This window comes from Ictidomys tridecemlineatus, chromosome 1 (genome assembly GCF_052094955.1).
Source record: "Ictidomys tridecemlineatus isolate mIctTri1 chromosome 1, mIctTri1.hap1, whole genome shotgun sequence".
In the NCBI taxonomy this organism is placed as follows: Eukaryota; Metazoa; Chordata; class Mammalia; order Rodentia; family Sciuridae; genus Ictidomys; species Ictidomys tridecemlineatus.
Window position 1 is genome coordinate 150,925,709 of NC_135477.1, and position 25,116 is coordinate 150,950,824.

At 48.6% G+C, this 25,116-nt stretch overlaps 3 protein-coding genes across 15 annotated transcripts in view; 2 read left to right on the plus strand and 1 right to left on the minus strand.

The window, feature by feature from the left end:
- Positions 1-2,635, plus strand: part of Uimc1 (ubiquitin interaction motif containing 1) — a 116,631-nt gene extending 113,996 nt beyond the window's left edge. For all 9 annotated transcript variants that reach the window (XM_078049464.1, XM_078049470.1, XM_078049456.1 and 6 more), the window contains 3 exons: positions 504-567; positions 1,596-1,638; positions 2,161-2,635. In XM_078049464.1, the coding sequence (XP_077905590.1) occupies positions 504-567; positions 1,596-1,638; positions 2,161-2,371 (318 nt within the window). In that variant the 3' untranslated portion in view covers positions 2,372-2,635. The remainder of the gene's footprint in view (positions 1-503; positions 568-1,595; positions 1,639-2,160) is intronic.
- Positions 2,636-2,791: 156 nt separating this feature from the next.
- Hk3 (hexokinase 3) lies at positions 2,792-23,770 on the plus strand. Of its 4 annotated transcripts, none has more exons than XM_040273104.2 (19): positions 2,792-8,171; positions 10,840-10,961; positions 14,201-14,363; positions 14,543-14,697; positions 14,792-14,911; positions 15,005-15,100; positions 15,824-15,923; positions 16,005-16,188; positions 16,681-16,836; positions 16,973-17,206; positions 17,541-17,836; positions 17,934-18,073; positions 18,152-18,271; positions 20,490-20,585; positions 20,754-20,853; positions 22,480-22,663; positions 22,766-22,921; positions 23,101-23,334; positions 23,422-23,770. In XM_040273104.2, exons 2-19 carry the CDS (start codon positions 10,866-10,868, stop codon positions 23,564-23,566), a joined length of 2,775 nt encoding a protein of 924 aa, XP_040129038.2. In that variant the 5' UTR covers positions 2,792-8,171; positions 10,840-10,865; the 3' UTR covers positions 23,567-23,770. The 4 variants fall into 4 exon arrangements, with proteins under 4 accessions (XP_040129038.2, XP_005333214.2, XP_040129040.2 ...); XM_005333157.4 differs by having other exon boundaries at positions 2,792-8,092; XM_040273106.2 differs by lacking the exon at positions 10,840-10,961 and having other exon boundaries at positions 2,792-8,092.
- Unc5a (unc-5 netrin receptor A) overlaps positions 23,741-25,116 on the minus strand; it is a 62,141-nt gene continuing 60,765 nt past the window's right edge. For both annotated transcript variants that reach the window (XM_021731553.3, XM_078049442.1), the window contains one exon: positions 23,741-24,926. In XM_021731553.3, the coding sequence (XP_021587228.2) occupies positions 24,761-24,926 (166 nt within the window). In that variant the 3' untranslated portion in view covers positions 23,741-24,760. The remainder of the gene's footprint in view (positions 24,927-25,116) is intronic.

Here is a 25,116-nt window from a genome sequence, read left to right on the forward strand (position 1 = left end):
CACCTTGCTTTTGCTGAGGCTGGCTTTGAACTCACAATGAGGAAGCCATTCTCTGTCATGCAAGAAGAAGGGGATTTTTCTATGAATGGGTAATTTTTTGATGTGGTGATTTGAAATTATGGTTCATAGGTGAGAGCTTACTTACACCAAAGAGCCATTTTATTCTTTTGGTATTGCTACCTGTAGAAGCTACCTTGAAACTTATTTTCTATTTTAAATCTCCCCAAATCTATCATAGGTCTGAGGCAGGTGTTCTTTGATGTGATTTTAGTGGACTGATTTGGCTTGCTAATAGAATCTATTCTTGACATAGAGATGTATTCTATGTATTAGAGTTTACTTTTTTTTCTTGTCTTCCCTCATTTATTAGAAAGCAAAAGACTTCCCTAGCGCTGTTTGCCACACCTCTTATTTTCTGGAAAATAGGTGTGATCTGGGCTAAGGCACATATATTTTAGACTCTTCCACGAAGTAACCCTTTCATCTGTTTCTCTCTGTCACAGGAAAAAGGCCACAATGAAGGGAGACTCCTCAGTCTCTTGGAACATTCTGAGCATAAGACTGAAGGTGAGAATCCTAGGATTAGTTTTCTGAGTTTCTGTCTAAAGCCTTCCAGGGCCACTGTCAACTCCTAACTATATGTTGGAAGTTATGTGAGTGCATTTTTGGCCTGATCAGCTGACCTTTGAGACTCAGTCTAGGTTATCTCTCCCTAAGAAGATGAGGAGATAACTCATCTTATTCATGTGATTCATTTCAGGCTTTAAAAAGGCCTGATAGCAGGCCTGGGAAACATGTTCAAATCATAGGGGAATGACACAATACCAGAGTAAGCTTTCTAAAGAAACTAGTGTGGAAAACTAGACATGCAGACATTACTGCTTCCTCTTGATGTTTTGTTCATCATTCATATATTACCTTTAGCTTAGCCTCCCAACTTATGCTTCTGGGGGATTGGAGGAAGTAACTCCTTCTCTTTCTCTTTCTTTTTTTTTTTAGGGAGATTAGAATGTATTGGTCAAGAGCACTGCAGAATGTTAGTAATACCAACTTTATAGATTGTATTCTCTGGCATAAATAAGGCTCTTAATAAATGTTAGCTGCTATTATTACTGTTGTTGCTATTAGTCACTATTGTTCAAATTTATCAGATGTAGATGAAAGAGGAGCTTTTGCTTAAGCTTGGTAAGATTTGTTACCATGTAGTTCTAATAGTTCACTCCCTCCAAGCTAATCTGTTGTGCCTTCTGATGACTATAAAAAAGGCAGCCTTTCCAAGCTCTACATCCTGCTGCCTCCAGATCACCAGGTTGTGAATCTCTGCAGGTGGCAGATTTCCCTTGGCAACTCCTTATTGCTCAAGTCCAGATTTGAAGTAGATTTATTCAGAGGTGGTTCATTGAAAAGTGTTCACCTTGATAATTCTGCCGCTGAGCCTGTTGGATACTAATGCTCACATTCCTTTGGTCTGAGGATTGGGGGTCTGAGCTACTTGAATAGGCCTGATGAAAAACAGCGCCTAGAATACAGGAAATACCAGATCAGTGACAAGTGTTATGATTACCAACATTATTACTTTTTCTTTCCTATCACAGATGCAGAGATAAAAACCAAGTCTTCAGAAATAGGAACCTTCAGGTGAGTTGAGGTATACACAGAAATGTAGCTGTCAGCAGTTCTGAAAAGTATAGGCCTGGTCCTGGATTTTGTGAGTGTGATAGTCAAACTGTTGAAAATATAAATCACTGTGGAAGTAGTATGATGCCTCTGTCTCTGTCTTTGTCTCTCTCAAGTCTATAATAACTATACATCTGAGCTAAGAATGGCATGGATAGCTTCTTTCACTTACGGTATTAAAACAAATAGAGCAGAAGCTATGGTCCTACTCACCTGACTTCTCTATCCCCATCCAACCCTGATCCTTTGGACCTAGATTTCAGGCAGCTTGGGAATTTGAGTCTGAATCCTCATTCTTTCAATGCTTTTAGGTTATGTGATTCACCTAGTTCCTTATCTGTACAATGATAGTACTTAACTAGTTGGATTGTTACAAAGATTATGTGTACTACTATTATATGTAAAAGCCCCTCATATAGTGCATAGCACATATTTGGGGTCCAGTAGGTGTATATTGAACTTAAAATTTCCCCTTCCTTCTAGGTTGCCCTCACCAGGTGAGGAAGAGGCAGGCTGCAGCAGAGAGATGCAGAGTTCCCTCACACAGCTTGGATTAAATGAATCTCCTATCAAGTCTTTTGTTTCCATTTCAGAAGCCACAGATTGCTTAGTGGACTTCAAAAAGCAACTTACTGTCCGACCAGCTAGCCGGACACGGACCAAAGCAGGCAGAGGAAGAAGGAGAAAATCTTGAATTTCTAGAGTTCAAAGGTTGACAGACCATTAGTAATCAGGGTGGGCCATGTTCATTAAGCCATAGTAGCCCCCATTTCATTGTTTAGCAAATTTTGATCCTGCAGTTTTCACCACCAGCACCCACTCACTCAACATCTTGGTTTTTTGTTTTCTATGATCTATACAGACAGCTGTGTAAAGTATTCTGTTTTATAACAGTCTGTTTGAATTTACTTATAGTTAAAAGAAAGTTTAAATATATTTATCTATGTATGAAATCTTATTTCAATAGAGAAGAGTTTCCTTTTTGGGGGGGTTTGGGTGAGGATATTTTAATTGTGGAGGTAGTTGTCATAAATTATGTGTTTCTGAATGGATTTCATTAGTAATCTTTGACATCCCACTTACAACTACTTATAGAACAGTTCTGAATACTGTGTGGTTACTACCATTATTGTTTCTGACACCAGAGTTATTCTGCTTTCCCTTTGATTCAGTGACCTGCCGCTTCTTTTTGTCCTCCCCCAGTTAATAATTCTCAGCCCAAAACTGGGCATGGTGGTGCATGCCTGAAATCCAAAAGGCTTGGGAGCCTGAGGCAGGAGGATTATAAGTTCAAAGCCAGCCTCAGCAACTTAGTGAGGCCCTAAGTAACTTAGCAAGACCCTGTCTCAAAATTTAAAAAAAAAAAAAAGGGTTGGGGATATGGCTCAATGGTTAAGTGCCCCTGAGTTTAATCCCCAGACCCCAGCCGCCCTGCAAAAAAAAATTCTTAGAGCATAGAATATTTGAGAGAAGTGCCCTGCCATTTTCCCTAGGATTTTTTAGGTATGCAGTCTGGTATTAGTTCCTATGTGATTATTTTTTCAAAATAGATTAACTGGTAGAGATGCCAGGCATAGTCATATGTTCAAAATAATATTGGTTTTTCTTCCTGTCAAAGGTCATAGCAGCAATAGTGACTGTTATTCCACTAACATTACTGGGGTAATGCATATTCTTCCATTACTTTGCCTGGGAGCTTCCACTGCAGAACAAAATATGGTCTGTCCTCAGTGTATAAGCAGACTCCAAAATGAGAGGTTGTGAAATGGTAGAGGTAGCTACCTGAGGGAGATGAACAAACAGGTATCTTAAGAAAGCTAGCTTTGGCCCCAGCTGCTTTGAAGATGGCTTGAGAGATTGTAGGAGGTAGCTGTTGACCAGGAAGAGATCTTGCGTCATGATAAATGGGCACACAATGCAGACTCTTCTGATTTATTGTATCCCACGTTACCATTTCCTTTATTTTAATTAAAATTAGTTAGCCTGGGGAAGGTAGCTAGAATGTAAGAATCAGCACAGACGTTAAGACACTGTATCCTGCTCTAGGGACATTTGCACACGAGCTCCTTCAGTTAAAAGGCAGGCTGCTCACTGCCATCCATAGATGATGTCTTGTTGTTGGATGGTACTGACATTGCAGCTATATCACGTATGTAATAGCTATTTTTTTTGAGCAGTTACCATAGACCAGGTAATGAATGTACCTTCATTACATTTAATCCTCATAGCAACCCTATGAAATAGATATTATAACCCATTTTCAGATGAGGAAACAAAGGCTCAGAGGAACAAATAAAGCCACTCTTTGTTCATGTCAGTAAAACTGTGGTGCTGCTACTCTTCAGTTCTAAAGAATGCTTTATTTTGACTCTAGTATTCATTATTTTCCTTCTAAGGAAAAGTAGTTTATCAGTTAAGTCCCAACTGCTTAACCCTTGCTCATCATCTTTCTCATTAAATGGCACTTTATTGGAGGTAGAGCTCTGTAAACAGGGGACCGTGTTTCTCTCTCTGCCTGAAGAAAAGGGAAAGAGCTGTTTCTCAAAGGTAAATTATTTAACTTAAATATGAGCAGTTGCCATAGAACTTGGTTCAGTGGCACGAGGGTATGGATTAGCCAGACCAGAAACCAAAGGCTTATTTATTAGTTAATGGAGAATGAAGGGAAGAACAATCACTGTCCCCCACCTCAAACACACCTACCCCAGCTATCTTCAATAAGGGCTGCTGCTGCTTTTTTTTTTTTTTTCCTTCCCTGTGCTATGGTCTTACAGGGGGAGGATTAGTGAAAAAGGTACAAGAGACAAAGTAGAAAGTGTGTCAAACCAAACCAAGTCTGCTCTCTGCTTCTGATACAAGTTACCCAGCCTCTCTGTACTTAGTTTTCTTTGCCCACAAAATAAGAAAAATTATGCTTACATATTTCTAAGGATTAATATAATGTATATAAAAGTTGTACCACAATGTCTGTCACATAGAAGATAGGGAGTTAGTGGCAGCAGTTGTTACTAATTTGACATAAGTCTTGTGTGTCATAAGTAGTGTTGCAGTGAGGGGTGGAAGGACCAGAGAAAGGTAGAGTGCAGATGCAAGAGGAGATATTTCTGAGGACTGAGCACTCACTCAGAGGATCTACTATAGCCCCATCAACCACCAGCCTGCCACAGAAAGCTTGGTTCCTGTACATTTGGAGCTCTCCTGGGGACCCTGGGTGGTTCTTCTGAAAGACAGGAAGCGGCTATAATGCTGGTGTTGCCAACTCATGGAAAGCTGGGAAGCTTCATGAGCTTCACAAGCTATTGCCATAAATTGGGAGAAAGACAGAGATTGCTCTGTGTCAGGCATTGTAGCTGTGTTATTTCATCCTTACAACAGCCCTCCAAAAGATGTTGTGCCTGGCCCACTTCCCTTGGGCATTCACCCTTCTACTGCATTCCCACAGGGCTCTTTTGGAAGTACCTATGATGCCCTGCCTGAGGACTTCTTTTGGCTTATGTTGGTACATGCTAGAAGTTCCAGGGGAGCAGTGCCCTGGGGTAGCTCTCAGCCAGTGAAAATGAAAGTTGAATGATAAATACCCCGTCTTCTTTACCCCTCAGGTGGAATAAGGTGTATTCTATTCTTCTTTCTGTTGAATTGAGTGTCAGTACCTCCCAGCAACGACTTAATTATGTACCCTTCTCTGTTGGCATCTTTCCCTTGCTACCTTGCTTCCAACTCTCCTGTCAGGACCAGGACTAGGTAACAGTTTCATGTAAATGCAGGGTTAGAACTTGAGAGGTCTTGTTACATTTCTGCATCCTAGACATTTCACTTGCATCACCCTAGTCCTGGCCCTGCTCTGGATCTTCCCAAATAAAGTTTTTGCCCTCAAGTTACATCCACTTCTTGGGGGGACTCAACCTAAAGCAAATCCTATGGAGAAATTAGTCTCCCGTTTTATACATGGAAAACAATTTCAGAAAAGTAAAGAGTTTTTATCACATAGCTGGTAAATGGGATGGGATTTGAACACAGGTCTGTTTTGACACCAGAACTTACACTGCCTGTACTGTCCTACATCTGACCTCCCACTTGACTCACACAGCCGATGACTCCATGGAAATTTCAGGCTTGGTGGGCTCATTCTCACCTGTGGGGCAGGGCAGCTTTGGTAGAGAAGGGAGGTAGAAAACGGACGGGAGGGTTGGTAGATAGGAAAATGTGGACACCCAAGTGGAAAGTGCCATATGCACCAGCAAGGCAGGAAGTGGTTGTTTATTTCCTTCCCATTCTAAAAGCCCTGGACTGTTGAGGTTATGGGAGGGCCCTCCTGTTTAATAAAAATTAGCTGATAGCTATTCTGTATCAGGTCTAGAACCAGAACTTGAGGCTCCAAAGGTAAATAAGGAAAATTACCTGGGAGCCCATAGTGCAGTGGGTAAAATGAACACATATATAGATGATTTTAATAAACTTGTAAATGCAAAGAAATTAGCAAAATCAAGATAATAGGGAATGGGTGGGCAGGCTCCCAGCTGGGGTTAGGGCCAGGAGGAGCCTCTCAAGGAAGAACTTCCCACCATTGCTGTCTGAACTGCAGTTTAACAGATGAGGGGAAATTAGGTGAAAAGGTGTGAGAGTCCAAAGGGGGTGTCATTCTGGACAAATCGGCATGAACAAAGGCACAAAAGAAGTAGCTTGATGCCTGTGGGAGAGTTGTAAGGTACATTCAGAGTATAAAGGGCATCCATACTGGGGAGCCTATGAGGGCCTGTGTCCCTGGCTGCAGGCACTGAGGGTGGAGGGCAGTAAGCTCAGAGCAGGGGGTGCCTAGCCTTTCAGCCCAGCAGCTGTACTCTATCCCTGTTCCGCAGTTACTTCTTGGTGGTTAAGATTACACTAAGGGACTATGAGGGCAGCTTGTCTGGATTTGTCCTTCTCCTTGCTGGTCAGTGACCATCTGGTATCTGCCCGAGTATTGCATCTGCTTTGCCTCTGCTACTGCCAGGGCTGTCCCAGATGCTCACAGCATCCCTCTACTGACTGACCCAAAGACTTTCCTTGGCACTACAACTAGAGATCAGGACACCCACTGCCTGGTGAAATGAGCACGGCACTTTAAGAAACACTGGCAAGAGTTCTGGTAATGCTTGTCATGTGTGTCCTTACCCTGGCTCAAGAGTGCAAATGTTAGGCCCTGGGTTTAATCTCCCAATACAGCAGGGGGAAGAGGTACAAATGCTGTTGTCAGCATAAATCACAGCTAGAGCTTTTTGCATTCAACTAAACTAAGTTGAGAAATGGGAAGCTCAGGCTAGGAAGAATGCTGTTTTTGTGGGTGACAGCCACTCTGCCTTCCCCAGTGCATCCTCCACTTCCATTGCCTTTCAGAGCCTGGTTGGTACACAGTGTACTACAGCAGGGCTGATGTCTGCCATGCTTCCAGACCTAATTGTGTAAAAGCTGATAGAAAAGTCACTGTCCCTGGTGTTCATCTAGTGTCATGTGGAAGCCTTGTCCTATACGGTAGGGAACTGCTGATGAGGTAGTGGTAAAGTGTCCACCAATTTTCCTGAAACACAGATTGTTGCAGTGTGCTTAGTCTCCTACAGTGGTGCCCCAGGGTTCTGTGCATTCAGGACTAGTTCAACGGAAAAACAGCTTGGTGGCCAGCAGCCTTAGAAGCCTTAGACTTTGCTTCTCCTTCCAATAAAAAGATGCATGGTGTGAGCCTACTCTCCCCATTTAAGACAAAGGCTAGATTCCTCAGGCTGGCTGTCACCTCTTCTCCCACCATATATCCCCTGTAGGCCCTGGGAGCTGCACACAGTTCCATGAAGGCACCTGTGTGTATGTGACCTGTGATTGCAGGTATGCGCTCCTCTGTGAAAGGACCCCCTCTGCCAGCACACTGTTCTTTCTTCAAGACTTGGCTTCCACAGCCTGCCTAGCACTCATTCACTGTCAGTCCCTTCCTCTTGTGTTTCTACATTGCCTCTTACCACATTTTTTAAAGCTGTTTGTTACACTGCATATTTCCCAGGCTAAGCTCCCACTCCTTTCCAGGGATGTGCTACCACCTCAAAACTCCGAAGTGTTTATAAAAGGAGCAGAATTTCTAGCATTGCAGTAGGGATGTCACAGGATCCTTGAGTCCATTCACAGTTCCAGCATCCTGTGGTCATCTTACTTTACTTTACACCATAGCCCTAGCTACCCTAGGTTCCTCTTAGAGCAAACTGGGAAGGAAGTTGACCTTCCTGAATTAGTGGATGTCTGGTAAGCAGTAGCTGAGGGAAAGGGCGGGGCTTGGGGACATTATAACTTGGGTCACCCTGAGTTTCACTTTTGAACACAGACCAGGTCACTGTGTGCCTCACATTGAGAAAAGAGCTTAGCCCTGAGGAGGGTAATCAACTGCTATATCTCCCAGGTGAGTGCTTCCTGTGATTCTGGCTTGCTGCTTCCCAGCCCTATTATCCTCATCCCTTCTGCTTGGCCCACACCAAGAGGTAAGTAGAAGCTCAAAAGTCTAAGCCACTGGTCTCAATGGTGAGGGCCACTCCCACCCTCACTTGAGTTACCTTTTAGAAGGAATGGTCTCTCAATGTAGCTGATTTAGTTAAGGGAAGCCAAGAAGCCCTTGGTTCAAATTTGCAGACCCTGGGCTGGTTCTGGGGTACAGTATTGAAGGAGACTTGTCCTTCCCCACAGGAGATAGTTTAATACTAGAGTTAAGGGGGGAAATTTCATAGTTTGGCATATGATGAATAAATGTTGAATGAGTGAGTGAATGATTGAGCTAGATGGGCCTTTAACTGAGAATGTCGTGTAGCCTTCAACCCTTTCTAAAGGTAATTAATTGCCACAGTTACCTCATTTTATTGTTAAAACACATTATAACATTTATAGAATGAACATGTTATAGTCCCATTTGAGAGATTTGGAAACTGAATGTAGGTACATGTGATTTGGGGGAGATTTGTCAGAAACTGACTTCTGGTTCACCAAATAAAAACCTCTTCTTCTGCTTCCAATTTTATAAAGTTGTGTTAGCACATCCTATGCCCAAACATGTGCTAGCATTGAAGATGCAGACTCAGATATTGCAGGGTTTAACTCTCCAAACTTGGGAAACAATTTGAACAAAGCCTGTCAAGCAAGAGTTAGGGAGCTTGTAGTCCTTGTGGCTGGTTTTTGGAGCAGAATAAGCAAGAGGAAATTTAGGTTGAGGGTTTGTAAAAGGCTCGCAATGCCACCATAAAGAATTCTGGACTTTCCCTACTGCAGTGGAAGCCATCATAGTGTGAATATTTGCTTTCTTTTCTGAGACAGAACTTCCCTTAAATGACAGTTGCTGGTGATGTGCTGCAAGTTGGGCAAGAAGATGAATAGACTTGAAGCAGAAGTATTACTTAAGAGGCTGTTAGAACAATCAGACAGTGGTTGTGGGGGTAGGGAGGAGAGGACACTGAAAGAGCTCTTTTCCCAGAGCCCAAGATCAAGCACACACAGGTGGCAATGCATGTATACCAGCAACCCAAATGGTTTGTGTAGATGAGCAAGCCTTTTGATGCTTCCAGCCAAGGGGGAGGACAGGAGTTCAGTGGTGAAAAGTAGGAAAACAAATTAGTTTTGGTTTTTGAGCTTAAAGAGTCTCTCCAGCACCCAGGTAGTGAGATCTAACAGACCACTGGCATACAGGATTGGGCTCAGGTCAGGGATTTTGGGATCCCTGCATAGGTTTTACTCAACTTTGGGGATGAGTGAGATAAAGAGGGACTGTGAAGAAAGGCATGCATGATCAGAGGCTTGGGAACCCCACTGTTTAAAGGCAGACCCAGGAGAGACTGGCTGCTAGAGCCAAAGAAGGGGAGAACACAGCAGCAAATGCACTGAGGGAAGGGGTTTGGGTTTGTCAAATTAGGTTTTAGTTAACCACATAGAGGGCAAATTCATAGGAGTATGGGGCTTGAAGGTAAGAAGGAGTTGCAGTAGTGGGAAGGTACTATGTTTCCAGAAGTTTTGCTGTTGCGAGGTAGAGTGCTCAGTGGACAGAAGCCTTGTGGCCCTCTTGGATCCTCCACTGCTTCTCCTCTCCTCCACCATGAAGGGTACCTGAATCACTGGTACATGAACTCCTTTAATCCTCAGAAGAACATAGTTTTTTTCCCATGGTATCAAAGAGGAAATTGAGGCTCATAGGGTTTCAGATTTGGTTAAATAAATCTGGATGTGCACTCCAAGCAAGGATCTTCTGCTCTCATTGTCTCATTTTCCCCACATAGCACTTTGACATTTTGGTTCCATGTTAGTCCCCATTTCACAGAAAAAGAAAATGTGGCCTTGATGTTGGGACACCTGGTGCCATGTCCTCGTGGAGAGTCAGGTCCTGGGCTCTCAGTCCAGGGTTTTCTCAGTTCTGTAACCCTACATTTCACAAAGCATTTTCCCAGGTTTTATTCCATTTTGTGTTCATAACAGCCTTGCAAGGGTAAATATTATTGCTTTACAGATGATGCAGCCAAAATTCTAAGTCATAAATGACTTGTCCAAAGTCATACCATCAGGGGAGCTGCTTTCTAAAGCACAGATTCAGTTTCCAAAGTACAGACCCTTTTCTGTGTCTCCTTGTCACCTTCAAGATGAAATTCACACGTCCTAGACTGGCTTGAAGGCTATCCACAGACCAGCCTGGCTGCTTCTTTGGCAGATCTTTGGTCTCTCACACCGTTTGACCTCAAGCACATCCCTGACCTTCCAATCATAGCAGCATGTTCAACCATTAAGTACATGTGTCCATCTATACCACAGTCTGTGCCAGCCCTGCTGTGATTGTTGGTAAGGCTGTGAGTTCTCTGAGGATAGGGCCTGCATCTACTTCATCTACACCCCAGCATCCTGCACAGAAGGCCGCCGGATATAAATAAATGACAGAATAAACAAATGACAATTGAACATGAAATCAGCTTCCCAATCTCTCTTGTTAACACATGCTTCTGGAAATTAACTGCCTTCTGGTTAATTGCTAAAGGATCTTTGATAATCAGAGTTTCTGAATTCTGCCCACAATCTCCTCCTTGGTCCCTTTCAGAAGGAAGGGAGTTGGAGGTCTGAGTTACAGCCTCCTAGGGCCTAAAGATTATGTAGTTGACCCTGGCTGTCCCTTTTCTCCTGTAGGTGACCCACTCCCATTGTGGAATCACATGGACTCCATTGGGCCTGCTGGGTTGCAGCCTGGGGAAAGAGCCCTGGGCTGTCCCCAGGAGGGGTTACCCCTGCCCTCAGACAGCTCAGAGCTGGTAAGTTCAGTGCTGGGGGCCTGTTTCATGCTTATTCCAAGGATGTGAAGAGCAGGAAGACTGGAGATCACACCTGTGTGACCTCTTTCCAGTTTACCAAGCTGTTTTCTCCAACCCAGTACCTCTTTCTTTTGAGGCTCCAAATAACTGCAAGATTAGCTCACAGGCTTAGAGAGGTGAAATGACTCGAGTTTAAGGCCTGACAGGAGCTTGAGCTGAGGTGTGTCAGCTCCAGAAGTATTGTTTTTGCCACCTTTCCACATGGGTACCGTCCCTACCCCAAGTGAGTCCATACATCCAAAATGAGCCCTCCCAGGAGTTTCTTGTAAATTGCTGTATTCTTGAGCCCTTTCCACTCCTCCAGTCACACCTGTACATGTCTCTCTCCTCACACCCAGGGTTGATTGTAGTGCTGAACTGAACATGGAAGTTATTATGTGGCATAGTCCGTATCCCGAGGTTTGTTCAGAAGTGAATTTCTCTTTTTTTTCCCCACCATCTGACCAAGACTCATAAGCTCTTGCCTACCACACCCTTGAGCCGGAAACACTTATGTAAATTGTTTCATATATCTTGGTTTGTTTCTTCATCAGTAAAATGAAAGAGAATAAAGCTGAATGTTCTCCATTTCCTGAATGGTTAAATGAGCTCATGGAGATAAAGGACCTGCACAGCGGAGGCACCCATGTTTCTGAAGTTTTCTGACTCCTAAGATCTACTCACTAGGCTTCTTGTCCAACTGTGAAGACATCACCCCTCACTGCATTTCATGTTCCCCCTCCTCTCCTGTCCAACTTTTACCCTAGACTCTGCTGTAAACATTTCCTCTGTGTCCAACCCATAGCTGGGTCGCAGGAATGAGCAATGACTGCTCTCTAGGGCTTGTTTTAGGACCTGCCGTCGACTCCCTTTTCACCCCTCCCTCCTATGCATATCCCACATCTGCCCTCTGCCTCTGCAGCTGTAATTCCCTTTGGCTTTGGGGAACTTCACAGGGACACCCAGTGTCCTGTGGCTTTGGACTCCTACTCAGCACCTAGGTCTCACCCTGGACTCCCTGCCCACAGCCTTAGGTTGAGAAAAAGTTAATTACTTGTCTCATAGACCCTTCCCAGACCCTTCCCCAAAGTCTTTTTTTGTAACTAGAGAAGGTCTAGATTCAGACCCTCTAGGCTAGCTGTACCTCATGCTCTGAAGAAAGGGAACCCACATTCCCCAGGCATTTCTTTTGTGTTGGACACTGCTCCATTGCTGCCCATCTGTAATCTTGTCCTCACAGCATTCTTTGAGAAGCGGGCACTATTCTTGTTCTTGCCTGATAGAGGAGGTAACTTGCTCAGAGAAGTGAGGTGATGGCTCCTCACTAACATGCGAGTTAATTAAAGGAGCCAGCATGGAAGCCATACGGACTTCGCAGGCTATCTAATGCTTTGCTCCTTGCTTCCTAACCAAGAATAGGATAGGAGGGGAGGCTCCAGAAGTTTCTCCAGGCTGATGTGCACCCCACCAGAGTGCCAGAGAAGTTCTTTCTTGTGGCTTTGGTCATCTCCTAGTCTCTCCACTTGAACCTTATTGTACCCAGGAGGAAAAGGCAGAAAAATAAATCTGCCCAAGCCATTGACTTCTCCATAACTCCACAGTTGTCTCCTCCCCCATTTGAATGGCACTTTACACTTTCACAAACATTGTTCCCATTTATCTCATGTCACAACCATTCAATCAACAAATCCCAAGAGCCTGTTTGACATGGCCCTGAGAGCCATGAACAGACATAGTCCTCCACACCAGGGGACTTAGGAATATTGTATTTTCTATTTCTCCTAAGAGTTGAGTGAGGCTCACAAAGAGTGTGCCTTTCCCAGGATTACATGGCTGAAAAGGGGCAGGGCAAGGACCCTGATTAAGTTTTCTTTTGTTTGGGGTATTCTTCCTGCCTTAAATTCTTTTCAGGGGTGGTTGCTAGTCTTTACAAGTCTTCACATTGATATAGAAACATCTCTATAGTTCATGTGACCTGGGTTCACAATCCACCCTGCTCCTTCATATCCTTCTCTGGCTAGGCAGATGACTTGCCCTCTCTGAGCCTCAGTTTCCTCATTTGTAACATAGGAGTAAACTTTCCAAGCATGTGTGGTTGCTGGCAGCTGCCACATACTAATGTCATGGAGCCCTCCAGTTAGGATATTTTCTTCCTCATGAACTCTGTTTCCCAGTCTCAAGAAATTAATCCAGCAGAGGTTTTTGCACACAGAGCTGGGGCTCCTGGGGCTCTTCTTTTTGGAGGAGTGGGAACCTGGGGTATCACATCCTCTGCCTTCCCCTGCCTGCTTAGCCCTCCTTTCAGGCTCAAATCCACTCCTGGTCTTCCCCCAAATCCATCACTAACTCTAGAGAAAGCCCATTGTGCTCATCCTTCAGATCTTCATATGGCTTGTTCTAACCTTCATTTAGGTTTCCTCCTCAAGGAGGCCTTCCTGGATTCATATCTAAAGAGATCTTTTCCTCCCCAGTCATTCTCGATCTTCCAATCCTGCTCCCCTCCCCCTTAATAGCCACTAAACTATTAAACTACCACAATCATATTATTATTTACTTATTTTCTGTCTCTCATTCTGGAATCAGAGCTCTACAAGAGCAGGACTTGGTTAGTTATGTGGTGTATGGTGCTTAGAGTAGTGCTGGCCTTGGTTGATATGTTGGGAAGGATTACTGATGAAGGGAAGACCATCTTCTGTGGTCTCCAAACTCTCCTGTGCTGAGCTTGTTCTGGCTCTAGAGTATGAGAATGGGTTAGGAAAGGCAAACACTTGTTCATAGGCTTTTGCTCTGGATACTGGGGGGCCAGAGGGCAATCAGTCATAGTGACAAGAGGGAGGTCTTTCCAAACCCTGCATCCAAATGAGTAGACAGGCAGGGAAGAGGATGTTAGAGCTGAGAGGAAACCACCAGGACATGGAGCAGGAGGAGGTGGGTGGTTTCTCTCTCCTAAGCAGAATTTTCTGAGGACACAGAAGCTGGGTGTAGGCCATAAGAGTCAGTGTATGAAGAGGCAAGGAGTAGGATGGGCGGGTGCTAGACAAGGTTCAGAGGGGTTTGGGGACAGGGTCCAAGCCAGCCCCTTGGGAAGCTGAAGGACTGAAAGGCGCATGCGAGATGAGCAAGGCAGGCCTCTGCTCCTGTTGGAGAATCTGGCCAGTGCAACAGGGTTTCCTTCCAGAAGTTGGCTTGTTTCTCCCCAGGTACAGGAATGTCTACAGCAATTCAAGGTGACAAGGACACAGCTGCAGCAGATCCAAGCCAGCCTCCTGGATTCCATGGAGCAGGCATTGAAGGGACAGGCCAGCCCTGCTCCTGCTGTCCGGATGCTGCCCACATATGTGGGGTCTACCCCACATGGCACTGGTGGGTGGCATTAGACTAACATGAGTGACCAGGCTTGGAAGAGAATACTGATCTTATCCCTGTGTTCCATCTCTAAGTTCCCTTTATCCAGATTTTGCAGGCCTTGGGAATTTTTCTGGGAGGCAGAGGGCACCTATCTTGCTGGCTACATGGCTTTCTATGACCTGCTTGCCCCCTAGAACAAGGAGACTTTCTGGTGCTGGAGCTAGGGGCCACAGGGGCCTCACTGCGAGTCTTGTGGGTGACTCTGACGGGCATCGAGGGGCATAGGGTGGAGCCCAGGAGCCAGGAGTTCATGATTCCTGAAGAGGTGGTACTGGGCACTGGCCAGCAAGTGAGTATCAATGCCAGCCTTTAGGACCTGGGCCCGGTTGGGTGGCTGGGGCTCAGGTGGGCAGAGCTAAGTGCCCTGACTCCTTGTCTCACAGCTCTTTGACTTTGCCGCCTGCTGCTTGTCTGAGTTCCTGGATGCACACCCCGTGGGAAATCGGGGCCTGCAGCTTGGGTTCAGCTTCTCCTTCCCTTGCCACCAAACAGGCCTGGACAAGGTGAGGTGGAGCAGGCCTGGGAATGGTGTGTGGAGAGGGGCTGTAGCATCATGAAAGCCACTAGAGGATTGATTCCACTTCTCTGCCTCCCAGAGCACCCTCATTTCCTGGACTAAAGGTTTTAGGTGCAGCGGTGTAGAAGGCCAGGATGTGGTCCAGTTGCTGAGAGATGCCATTCAGAGGCAGGGGGTGAGTGGAAATAGAGGTGATGGGATGGCGGCCCTGGCTGGCCTAGGCTTGCATCTATGGGCTGTGCCTGTGCTTCAGAAAGGTCCTGCCTTTCTTTCCTGCTCACTGCTTTTATCTGGTTTAACCCTGGTTGCCACCATTCCCATTGTATAGGCAAGGTAACTTGGGCTAAGGAAATGTTCAGTGCCCTGGTGGTGGTACTGGACAAAAAATAAAAACTGTGATTATGTCCTCAAGGTTCTTACAGTCCACCTGTGTCACATTCTAATAAAAGATTGTCTCTGTGTTCTGACTGCAGAGGGAGCAGGCACTTGAAGGAAAAATTTGCCTAGTGTTTATGGTGAGGCTGGGGAGGAGGATCTAGTTCAAAGGTGGGCAGAGGCCAAAGTGTTAGAGCAAGCAGTAACTAGGGCCTGGGGAGCTAGGCCAGGATGCAGGTGAGGAGAGCAACCCTAAGAAGGGCTCAGTCTTGAGACCGTCATCTTGAGGAGCTCTGGATGTGGTGTCTGAAGGTGGGAACCCATGACCTTGAGGCCTGATTTGGGGAAGGGAGGAGCTGAAGATGGGATGGGAAGAAAACCTTTTATAGGGGCCCTGGATGTTGTGTTTGGGAATGCAAACACTTGCGTTTCATGGACTTTGGATGTCTCCATCAAAGCCCTGCCCTAGGGATCCCACTCTGGCTATCAGGCCAGTCCCAACTCTGCCCTGTCCACTGCCCAGGCCTACAGCATTGACGTGGTTGCTGTGGTGAACGACACAGTGGGCACCATGATGGGCTGTGAGCCAGGAACCCGTCCATGTGAGATTGGGCTCATCGTAGGTGAGTCACAGACCTTTTTAGATGAGGGGTGGTGGGTGTGGCTGCCTGGCGGGCAGGACCTGATGGAGCTATCTCTGCCAGACACTGGCACCAATGCATGTTACATGGAGGAGGCGAGGCATGTGGCCGTATTGGATGAGGACCGGGGCCGCACCTGCGTCAGCATTGAATGGGGATCCTTCAACGATCATGGGGCCCTGGGGCCAGTGATGACCACCTTCGACCATGCCTTGGATCAGGAGTCCCTGAATCCTGGTGCCCAGAGGTGACCTAGCAGGGGGTCCTGACCCTGGTCTAGGCCTTATCACTGCTCTGACTCACCTCTTCTGCTATCCCTACACTCAGGCCCTTACCACTCCTTCCTCTTACTCTGAAGGTTCCCAGTTGCACCCTGGGGGATCCTGGCAAGGTTCAAAGAAGAAAGGCCTCAAGGTTCTAGAACCCAGAGTTTTCAACCCTGGACACTCCTTTATTCCTGACTCTCATCAGCCCTGATAGATGGCTGATGTTGGGGGTTCAGAATAGCTGAGTCAGGTGTGCCTTGCCTTCTTTAGATCCTGCTGTGCCTCCAGGAGGCCCGTGAACTTACCTTAAGTCAGAGGGGGCAACATGCTCTGTCCTCTGGGAGGTTCCAGTTGGGAGTCTCCAGTTGGGGGTTTCGGTATAGAAAGTGACTCCTCTTTGGGGGCTTTTGGAGGTGGAGCCAGGTAGGTTGAGGGCTTCAGCAGGGCTGTCCAGCTACCCTTTCCACTTGCAGGTTTGAAAAGATGATTGGGGGCTTATACCTGGGTGAGCTGGTGCGACTGGTGCTGGCCCACTTGGCCCGTCGTGGCGTCCTCTTTGGTGGCTGTACCTCTCCTGCTTTGCTGAGCCAAGGCAGCATCCGTCTGGAGCATGTGGCTGAGATGGAGGAGTAAGTGGGGGAGGCTGGCAGCTCAGGCAAGGGGATTCTCAGGTTGGGAAACAGAAGGTGGCCATGGGGATTTTGTGGGATGGGGAGCTACTGGGCTGCCTGAGCCCCAAACAATTATCCTGTCTACCTGCCCCAGCCCCTCCACTGGGGCAGCCCGTGTCTACACAATCCTGCAGGACCTGGGTCTGAGCCTGGAGGCTTCAGATGCTGAGCTTGTGCAGCGTGTGTGCGCGGCCGTGTGCACGCGGGCTGCCCAGCTTTGTGCGGCGGCCCTGGCTGCAGTCCTGTCCCGCCTGCAGCACACCCGGGAGCAGCAGACCCTCCAGGTTGCTGTGGCCACAGGAGGTCAAGTGTTTGAGCAGCACCTCAGGTACTGTGAGAATATGGACACATAGCCTGAACATGCGTGTATTTATGATAAGACACCCAGAGGGCACCTGGGATCACATGTGTAAGCCAGTGGATATGAATGCACCTAAGCAGAGTGAAGGCCAGATTGGGCTGTGGGAGGCCAGGAGACAGCCAACAAGAGAAAAAATGTTTCTTTTTGCTTGTGCCATGGAGGGGGGTCACTGGGGACTCTTAGATGTATTGTTGGTGCACAGAACTGATTTAGGATTGAGTTGATTTAAAATTATAGGGCCCAGGGCTTCAGCAAAGGGCTCAGATATCAAGCTGGGTGCACCTGGTGTATGTCTGTGTAGGTTCCACAGCATTTTGCAGGAGACAGTGATGCTCTTGGTCCCGGAATGTGATGTCTCCTTTATCCCCTCTGTGGATGGAGGTGGCCGGGGTGTGGCAATGGTGACAGCTGTGGCTGCCCGCTTGGCTGCCCACCGGCGCCTGCTGGAGGAGACCCTGGCACCTTTCCGGTTGAACCTGGAGCAGCTGAAAGCCGTGCAAGCGCAGATGCGGGAGGCCATGGCCAAGGGGCTCCGAGGGGAGGCTTCCTCTCTCCGTATGCTACCCACTTACGTGCGAGCCACACCTGATGGCAGCGGTGAGGACCTGGCCTGAGTGTGGGTCTGGGAGTCACAGAGTCTGCTGGGGCTGGAGCAGCCAGCACTGTGTTGGTACTGAGTGTCTCTGTCCCACAGAGCGAGGAGACTTTCTGGCTTTGGACCTGGGGGGCACCAACTTCCGGGTCCTCCTGGTGCGTTTGACAGAGGGAGGTGTGCAGATCATCAACCAGGTTTACTCCATCCCTGAGTGTGTGGCCCAGGGCTCTGGGCAGCAGGTACTCACAGCAGGCCCCGTCAGAGGGTTGGGGGCGGGCACGGTTGGCGCCCATGTCTTGACCTGCCACACCCTGCAGCTCTTTGACCACATCGTGGACTGCATCGTGGACTTCCAGCAGAGGCAGGGCATGAGTGGACAGAGCCTCCCCCTGGGTTTCACTTTCTCCTTCCCATGCAAGCAGGTTGGCCTGGACCAGGTAAGGGAGTGAGGGCCAGGAAAAGTGATCCCCAAGGGGTTCCTACCCGTACATCCGTCATAGAGTGTGCATGAGCCAGGGAAAGAGCCGTGTGTAGGGTGGGGGTGGTGCTAGAGGGGGGTGGCAGAGTAACAGGCACAAGTCTAGACCCAGCATCCCCACTCAGAACACACTGCAGTGTGTCCTTCCACATGTACGACAGCAGCACAATCTGCTGCCATCTCTCGACTGGTCTGCTGAGCTCCAGGCTAAGCATGCTTGCTACTTTTGATTATTCTTTGCAAGGTGTGAGAAGCAGGTATGACTCAGGTATAAACCCAGGCATGTAAGAAACATGGTTTGATACATTTCTTTCTTTCTTTTTTTTTTTTTTAATCTTTTTGTATGGTACTGAGGATTGAACTAAGGGGAACTTCACCACTGAGCCACATCCCCAGCCCTATTTTGTATTTTATTTAGAGACAAGGTCTCACTGAGTTGCTTAGCATCTCGCTTTTGCTGAGGCTGGCTTTGAACTCGCGACCCTCCTGCCTCAGCCTCCTAAGCCACTGGGATTACAGGCATGTGCCACCATGCCCAGAACAGTTTGATTAATTTCTATAACTGAACTTTACTTTGTGTGGAGCCCACATTCTTTTGAGAAGTTAAAACTTAGTGTTAGTCAACTCTCTGGGAATCTCCTTCTGCCAATTTCTGTCTTAAGTCTTTTTTTTTTTTTTTTTTTTTTGTACCAGGTATTTGAATCCAAGGGCACTTAACCATTGAGTCACATCCCCAGCCCTTTTAATTTTTTATTTAGAGACAGGATCTTGCCAAGTTGCTTAGAGCCTCACTAAGTCTGTTGCTAAGGCTAGCTTTGAACTCGCAGTCCTCCTGCCTCAGCCTCCCAAGCCACTGGGATTACAGGCCTGTGCCACCATGCCCAGACTTCTCTTGAATCTTAATACTTCCCTAGGCTTTACTTGGAGAATGAAGATTGAAGCCTCTTCTGTTCTCAGGTCACTCAAATCCCTTCTGTCTCTCCCCCACCCGCCACCATCCAAGTTTAGTTCAGGATGGGGAGCATATGACACCTTTCTCAGGAAACCATCAAAAATCTGGGTCGGAGTTCCCCTCTGCCTCCACTGCCCCAGACAGGGGGTCCATCTTGTCTGGGGCAGGGAAACTATTATTTCCCATCATTTGGTCTCTCTCAAACTGCTTCTCCCTCTAGTCTCTCATACTCTCTGGTTTGTGTTTTTGAGACAATGAGCACACGGTGTCTCACTGCTGTAGAGTGGGGAAAGGGACATAAGGCAATATGACTGGGGAGAAATGTTGTTCACTATTTCTGAAATCCACTGCACTAGCAGGGAGTGGTGGCATGTGCCTGCAGATTCAGCTACTCCAGAGTCTGAGATGGGAGGCTCCCTTGAGTCAGGAGTTCCTGGCCAGCCTAGGGATCAACATAGTGAGACCCCCATCTCATATAAACAAAACAAAATAATAGAATCTGCTCCAAAAATTCCCAGCCCTGCCTACTTCTTTGGGCAGAGTAGTCATTTTCCCCTGATGGCACTGGCCTTACTCACTCCTCCTGCCCCTCCCTCAGAGGGGGCTAACAAGAACAAACCTCTTCAGGTACAGTCCAATTCCCTGTCACTAATCTAAGTCCAGTTCCTCACAATGAAAGTGTGTCTGTCTTGCCCCCCTCATCCTGTCCGAGTGTCTCGCTTTTCCATTTGTCCTTTACCCATAACTGGGACAAACGAGTGAATCTGACATTGACACAGTTCCATCCCTAACTCTGAGTATTCCTTCCTTTCCAGTGACTTTTGATTTCTCTCAGAGAAGGTGGGATCTGCTGGCATTTGAGCTTCTGAGCTTTCTCTGTCCTCTTTCTCACCTACAGCACTCACTTTACCAGTTCTGTTTAGTCCTGACTCAGTTATAAAGGGCCATTCCTTCTGGCAAATGTCTTAAAATGGCCAGACCCTCAGACTGTCTGTGAGTTCTAGAACTAATAATGAGAGATGTAGGTCAAATCACTATTAATAGGTTTTTTCACACTGAAATCCTCCTGGGGAGTTGGGAGGGAGCAGAAGTCAAGGCTTTTGACCATAGGGCAAAGTGGTCAAGGAAACTGTAGCAGAAATTGTAGCTTTTGTTGGGATGCTGGCTTTGGGGAGGCAGAGTGAAGGGACCCCCAGTTTCCCGTTTCCTCTTGGTCCCACCTCAGGGCATCCTTCTAAACTGGACTAAGGGTTTCAATGCATCAGACTGTGAGGGCCATGATGTTGTGCATCTGCTGCGGGAAGCCATCAAACGCAGACAGGTAAGAGCCTGCCCCGAGGGGTGCTTTGGGCTGCAGGAGGCCTTGAAGGGAGCAAGGGTCTCTTGCTTTCTGAGAGGGGGGTCCTCTGCAATAGAGACCTCTGGGTCCAGTGCTGGTTGCCGTGACGACCGCGTTGCCCAGCAACTAGCAGCATCCTTTTGTGTGCAGGCAGTGGAGCTGAATGTTGTTGCCATTGTCAATGACACGGTGGGGACCATGATGTCCTGTGGCTATGAGGATCCCCGTTGCGAGATAGGCCTCATTGTCGGTGAGGAGGGTCCTGCCCTTTTGTGCCCCTACTGCTTGATAATTTGCTGCCTCCTGTTGATTCCTTGGGTTGGATGTTCCCTTGGCCCTGGGGATGAAGAATTGTTCCTGTCTGACCCAGTGGGGTCCTGGGATACTGTATATGGCTGGGAGTCTGGAGTTGGAGTATTTCATCCACCTCAGTTACTGACACAGTCATTAAATATTTCTAAGCCTCAGTTTGCCCATATTTATCAGATGGGCAGATTCATTTATCATGAATCTCTGCTTTGGAGTCATATAGATTTGGGTGAAAATAGTAGTTTTGTCACTTCTACCTTTTGACCTTGGGCAAGTCACTAGACCCTCAGTTTCCTTATTGTATAAAGCAGATAATAGTGCCTCTAATAATAGTGAAGATGAAATACAGGGTGGGGGGGGAAGTGTGCCCAATGCCTGACTTGTACTGCATACTCAATTCTGGAACTGGCAAGGAGCATGAGGGAGGGACCCATGAGCTATATGGGTCCTTCAGACAGTCTAAGATTCAATGTCTTTATTAAGCACCTACACTGAGGCCAGCTGGAATCAAAGCACATATAAACGAAGGAAATTCTGCATTTTCAGAATTGACCATCCTGTGGGGTTGAGCATAGAACAGCCCATGGGTGAGAGAGAACTGATTCTAACTCTACACATGGGTGGGTACAAGGCCAAGATCAGAAAGAAGTGGGCCCTGAGACAGGTGGGACTTGCAAGTTTTGAAGGAAAGGAGGGCTCCCCAAGCTCCTTAAGAGTCTCTTAGAGTACAAGACACACAGCAGCTTCTCATGGACTGGAGCTTCTTGAACACAGGGCCTGGCACCGGCAGGCGCTCAGGAGAGGTATATCCATGTGGCCATGGGAATAATCTACTGGATAGAGGAATTCCAGGTGGCAAGAAGCCCATCTTCCCAGGATTGAAATATGTAGGGAGAGAGGGGAAATGCCTTTGGCCAGACTGTGCCTCCTGCCTGGAATGCCTTTCCTTCTCCATGCCTCTTGGCTTCAAAGCCCAATTTAGACATCGATTTCTCTCTGTAGCTTTTCTTTACCTTGTAGGCAGCAAGACCTACCCTGAGTTCCAGGACTCCTATGATGCCGCCCTTTTGTACTTCTACTTAGGGCCTGTAGATGTCCATCAGAGATGGCCATTCATTATCCAACTTATGGCCAGATGGTGGGGTTCCTTATGTTGGATTTCCCTGTATGTTCCTGGCCTGGCCCAGTACCAGTTAGTTGACTGAAGGTCTAGAAAGCCAAGACTAGGGAGCTCTCTAGCCTCTTACCAGCTGATGCAGTGGGCCATCACATCTCCCAGGGGAATAATGTGACTGATGGACCTTGCAGGGGCCCTTTTGGGCAGCATGGCAGATGCCCTGATCGTGGTACTGGTAGGGGAGGTAGTGGAGGCCCAAAGTGCTTGGTGCAGACAGGATCTGCACTATGGATGTCAGGAAGGAAGGAAGAGGACTAGGACAGGTTTTGAATGTGGGAAGATGGAGAAGTAGGGAGGGAGCACGAATTTTGTCATTTTGGTGTGGGAAGGGCTCAGAGGGGTTTTGTCTGCATTAAAAAGTGTTTTCCACCCCATCTGGCTTCTCTGCAGGAACTGGAACCAATGCCTGCTACATGGAAGAGCTCCCAAATGTGGTGGACATGGCCGACGAGTCAGGCCAAATGTGCATCAACATGGAGTGGGGAGCCTTTGGGGATGATGGCTCACTGGGCATGCTCAGCACCTGCTTTGATGAGAGTGTGGACCAGGCATCCATCAATCCTGGCAAGCAGAGGTGCGGGCTGGGCCTGGGCAGTGATGGCTGGCAGTGGCAGGCTCTGGGGACAGGAGCTGCCAGGCCCTCCTGCCCCAGGCAGACACACACATGTTCATGCAGATTTGAGAAGATGATCAGTGGTATGTACCTGGGGGAGATTGTCCGCCACATCCTCTTGCATTTGACCAGCCTTGGAGTTCTCTTCCGAGGCCAGCAGACCCAGTGCCTTCAGACCAGGGACATCTTCAAGACCAAGTTTCTCTCTGAGATTGAAAGGTACCCAAGGCCAGCATTGGCTTCCTACTCCCCAAAGGAGTCTATCCATCCACTGTGGGGGAATGCTGCCTGCTGGTGATGGTTGGGTCCTCTCTGGAGGATGAGGTGGGAAAAATCTTGAGAGAGGGGGAGCTAATGCAGGATCCCACCTCTGTGCTTTATTCCTTTCTGTCCCCCAGCGACAGCCTGGCTCTGCGACAGGTCCGAGCCATCCTGGAGGATCTGGGGCTTCCCCTGACCTCAGACGATGCCCTGATGGTCCTAGAGGTGTGCCAGGCTGTGTCCCGGAGAGCTGCTCAACTCTGTGGGGCAGGTGTAGCTGCCGTGGTGGAGAAGATCCGGGAGAACCGTGGCCTGGAGGAATTGACAATCTCCGTGGGGGTGGATGGGACCCTCTACAAGCTGCATCCCCAGTGAGTTTGGGTGCATGAGCCAGGCAGGGAAGCATGGCTGCGGGGCTGGGCTGGCCTCGGGCTCATCTCAGCTCTTTCTCTTCACAGCTTCTCCAGCCTGGTAGCAGCCACAGTACGGGAACTGGCCCCTCGCTGTAAAGTCACTTTCCTGCAGTCAGAGGATGGATCTGGCAAAGGTGCAGCTTTGGTCACTGCTGTTGCCTGTCGCCTTGCTCAGAAGACCCGTGTCTGAAGAAATCCACAGGAACCCTGGGATCTCAGCCCTAGTCTTGCCAGACCAGGGCCTGGACCTAGCCCGTCTTCAAGCCAGACCAGCCACCAGGGACTCTCAGAATAGTCCATGTATGATACCTCTGTGGCCATCTACCCTCCCCGATAGCTTTTCCCAAGAGAGGTAGCACATGGGTTAGCAATATATATATATAATTTATTTACATTCACGTCCGCTAAAATCCCTATGCGCCCCGGCGGCCGGGCAAGGCTGTGTACATAAGGCCAAGTGTAAGTGCATGAATGCACTTAAGACAGAGTCAGGACACAAGCTTCACACGACAGGCCCCACATGGGGGCACCGGCCAGCCCTAGGAACGGGCATGCCACAGCACACACACTCGCCGTTGTACAGCCCGGGACTCCCATTGCATATTCACACGCCCCGCCGGGCAGGGCACCTCGAGGCTGGGATCAGGGGAAGGGTCGGGGAGGAGCCGTCAGGTGTCCCTGGGTGGGTGGGAGAAGGGCAGCATGTGAGGCAGATGTGTACCGACACCAGGCGTGAAACGTGAGCGACCTCTGGGTGTACAGCATGAGATGCGTGTGGTGGTGGGGTCTGTGTGACCCAGGAAGGGGTGCATGTGAGATGGGCACACAAGGCATGCATGGGCACATGCCCGTGTGGTGGTTGTGTGCCTGAATCCAGGGGCCAGCCCGTCTGGCTGGGGTCCTCAGTCCGGCAGGCATGGAGCCAGGCCCCTCAGGCGTGCCCCTACCCGGCAGGCACAGAAATGTTTGCATAAGGCCCAGCTCAGGCAGGAGCCCCAGGGGCCTCATTCTGAGCCTAGCGTGTACACGTGTGCCCATGTGTATGCGGGCCCCTGGGAGGGGCAGGAGGAGAGGTAGCATCACACGCACACACACACATACACAGATGGGCTGGGCCCAACCTGGGCTCCAGGCACTGTCCACCCTGGGCCCTGGGGCCAGGCATAGTGTGAGCAGGTGGCTGGGCCAGGCTGGCCAGGCAGGCCAGGGAGGGATGGGAGTTGGAGCAGGGTCTGAAGGGCCAGCATTAAGGGACAACTTCGGCCGGGAGGGGGCCTGTCCAAGCAGCTCTCCCTGGTACGGGGGGGTAGGGCCCCTGTCCGGCTTCTGTCCCTGGCAGGTGCCAAAGCTGGTGAGAGTGTAGGCGTTATGGGCCTGGCTGGTCTCAGCACTCGGCCTCTGACACCGTGAAGAGGCCAGCGTCTGGCTGGCCCAGTCCGGCCACTGCCGCTGCCAGCTGGCTGAGGTTGCCGTTGGGAAAATGCCGTGCCTCCCACAGGTTGAGGATCATGGCTGTGGGGCTGGGCTTGGAGGCAAAGAAGCTGAGATGGCTGCAGAGAGGAGGAGAGCCCATCAGTGGCCTGACCTCACCTCGGGCTGCCACCTCACACCGCAGCCTACCAAGGACAGGACCACCCCTCAGCCAAATGCCGTAACTGCCCCAGTCACTGGTGGAAGTTGCAGGGCCTTGCAGGCCACCTGCCTGCCCCGCCTGTCCCACCTGGACTGCTGGGGGCCTCC

Excerpts from the sequence above, each read along its gene's own strand:
- Hk3 (XM_040273104.2), top strand. The coding sequence starts at position 10,866 with ATGGACTCCATTGGGCCTGCTGGGTTGCAGCCTGGGGAAAGAGCCCTG. Across the intron at positions 20,586-20,753 it reads AAGCCATCAAACGCAGACAG|GCAGTGGAGCTGAATGTTGT; the intron begins GTAAGAGCCTGC and ends TTTTGTGTGCAG. Across the intron at positions 20,854-22,479 it reads CGAGATAGGCCTCATTGTCG|GAACTGGAACCAATGCCTGC; the intron begins GTGAGGAGGGTC and ends GCTTCTCTGCAG.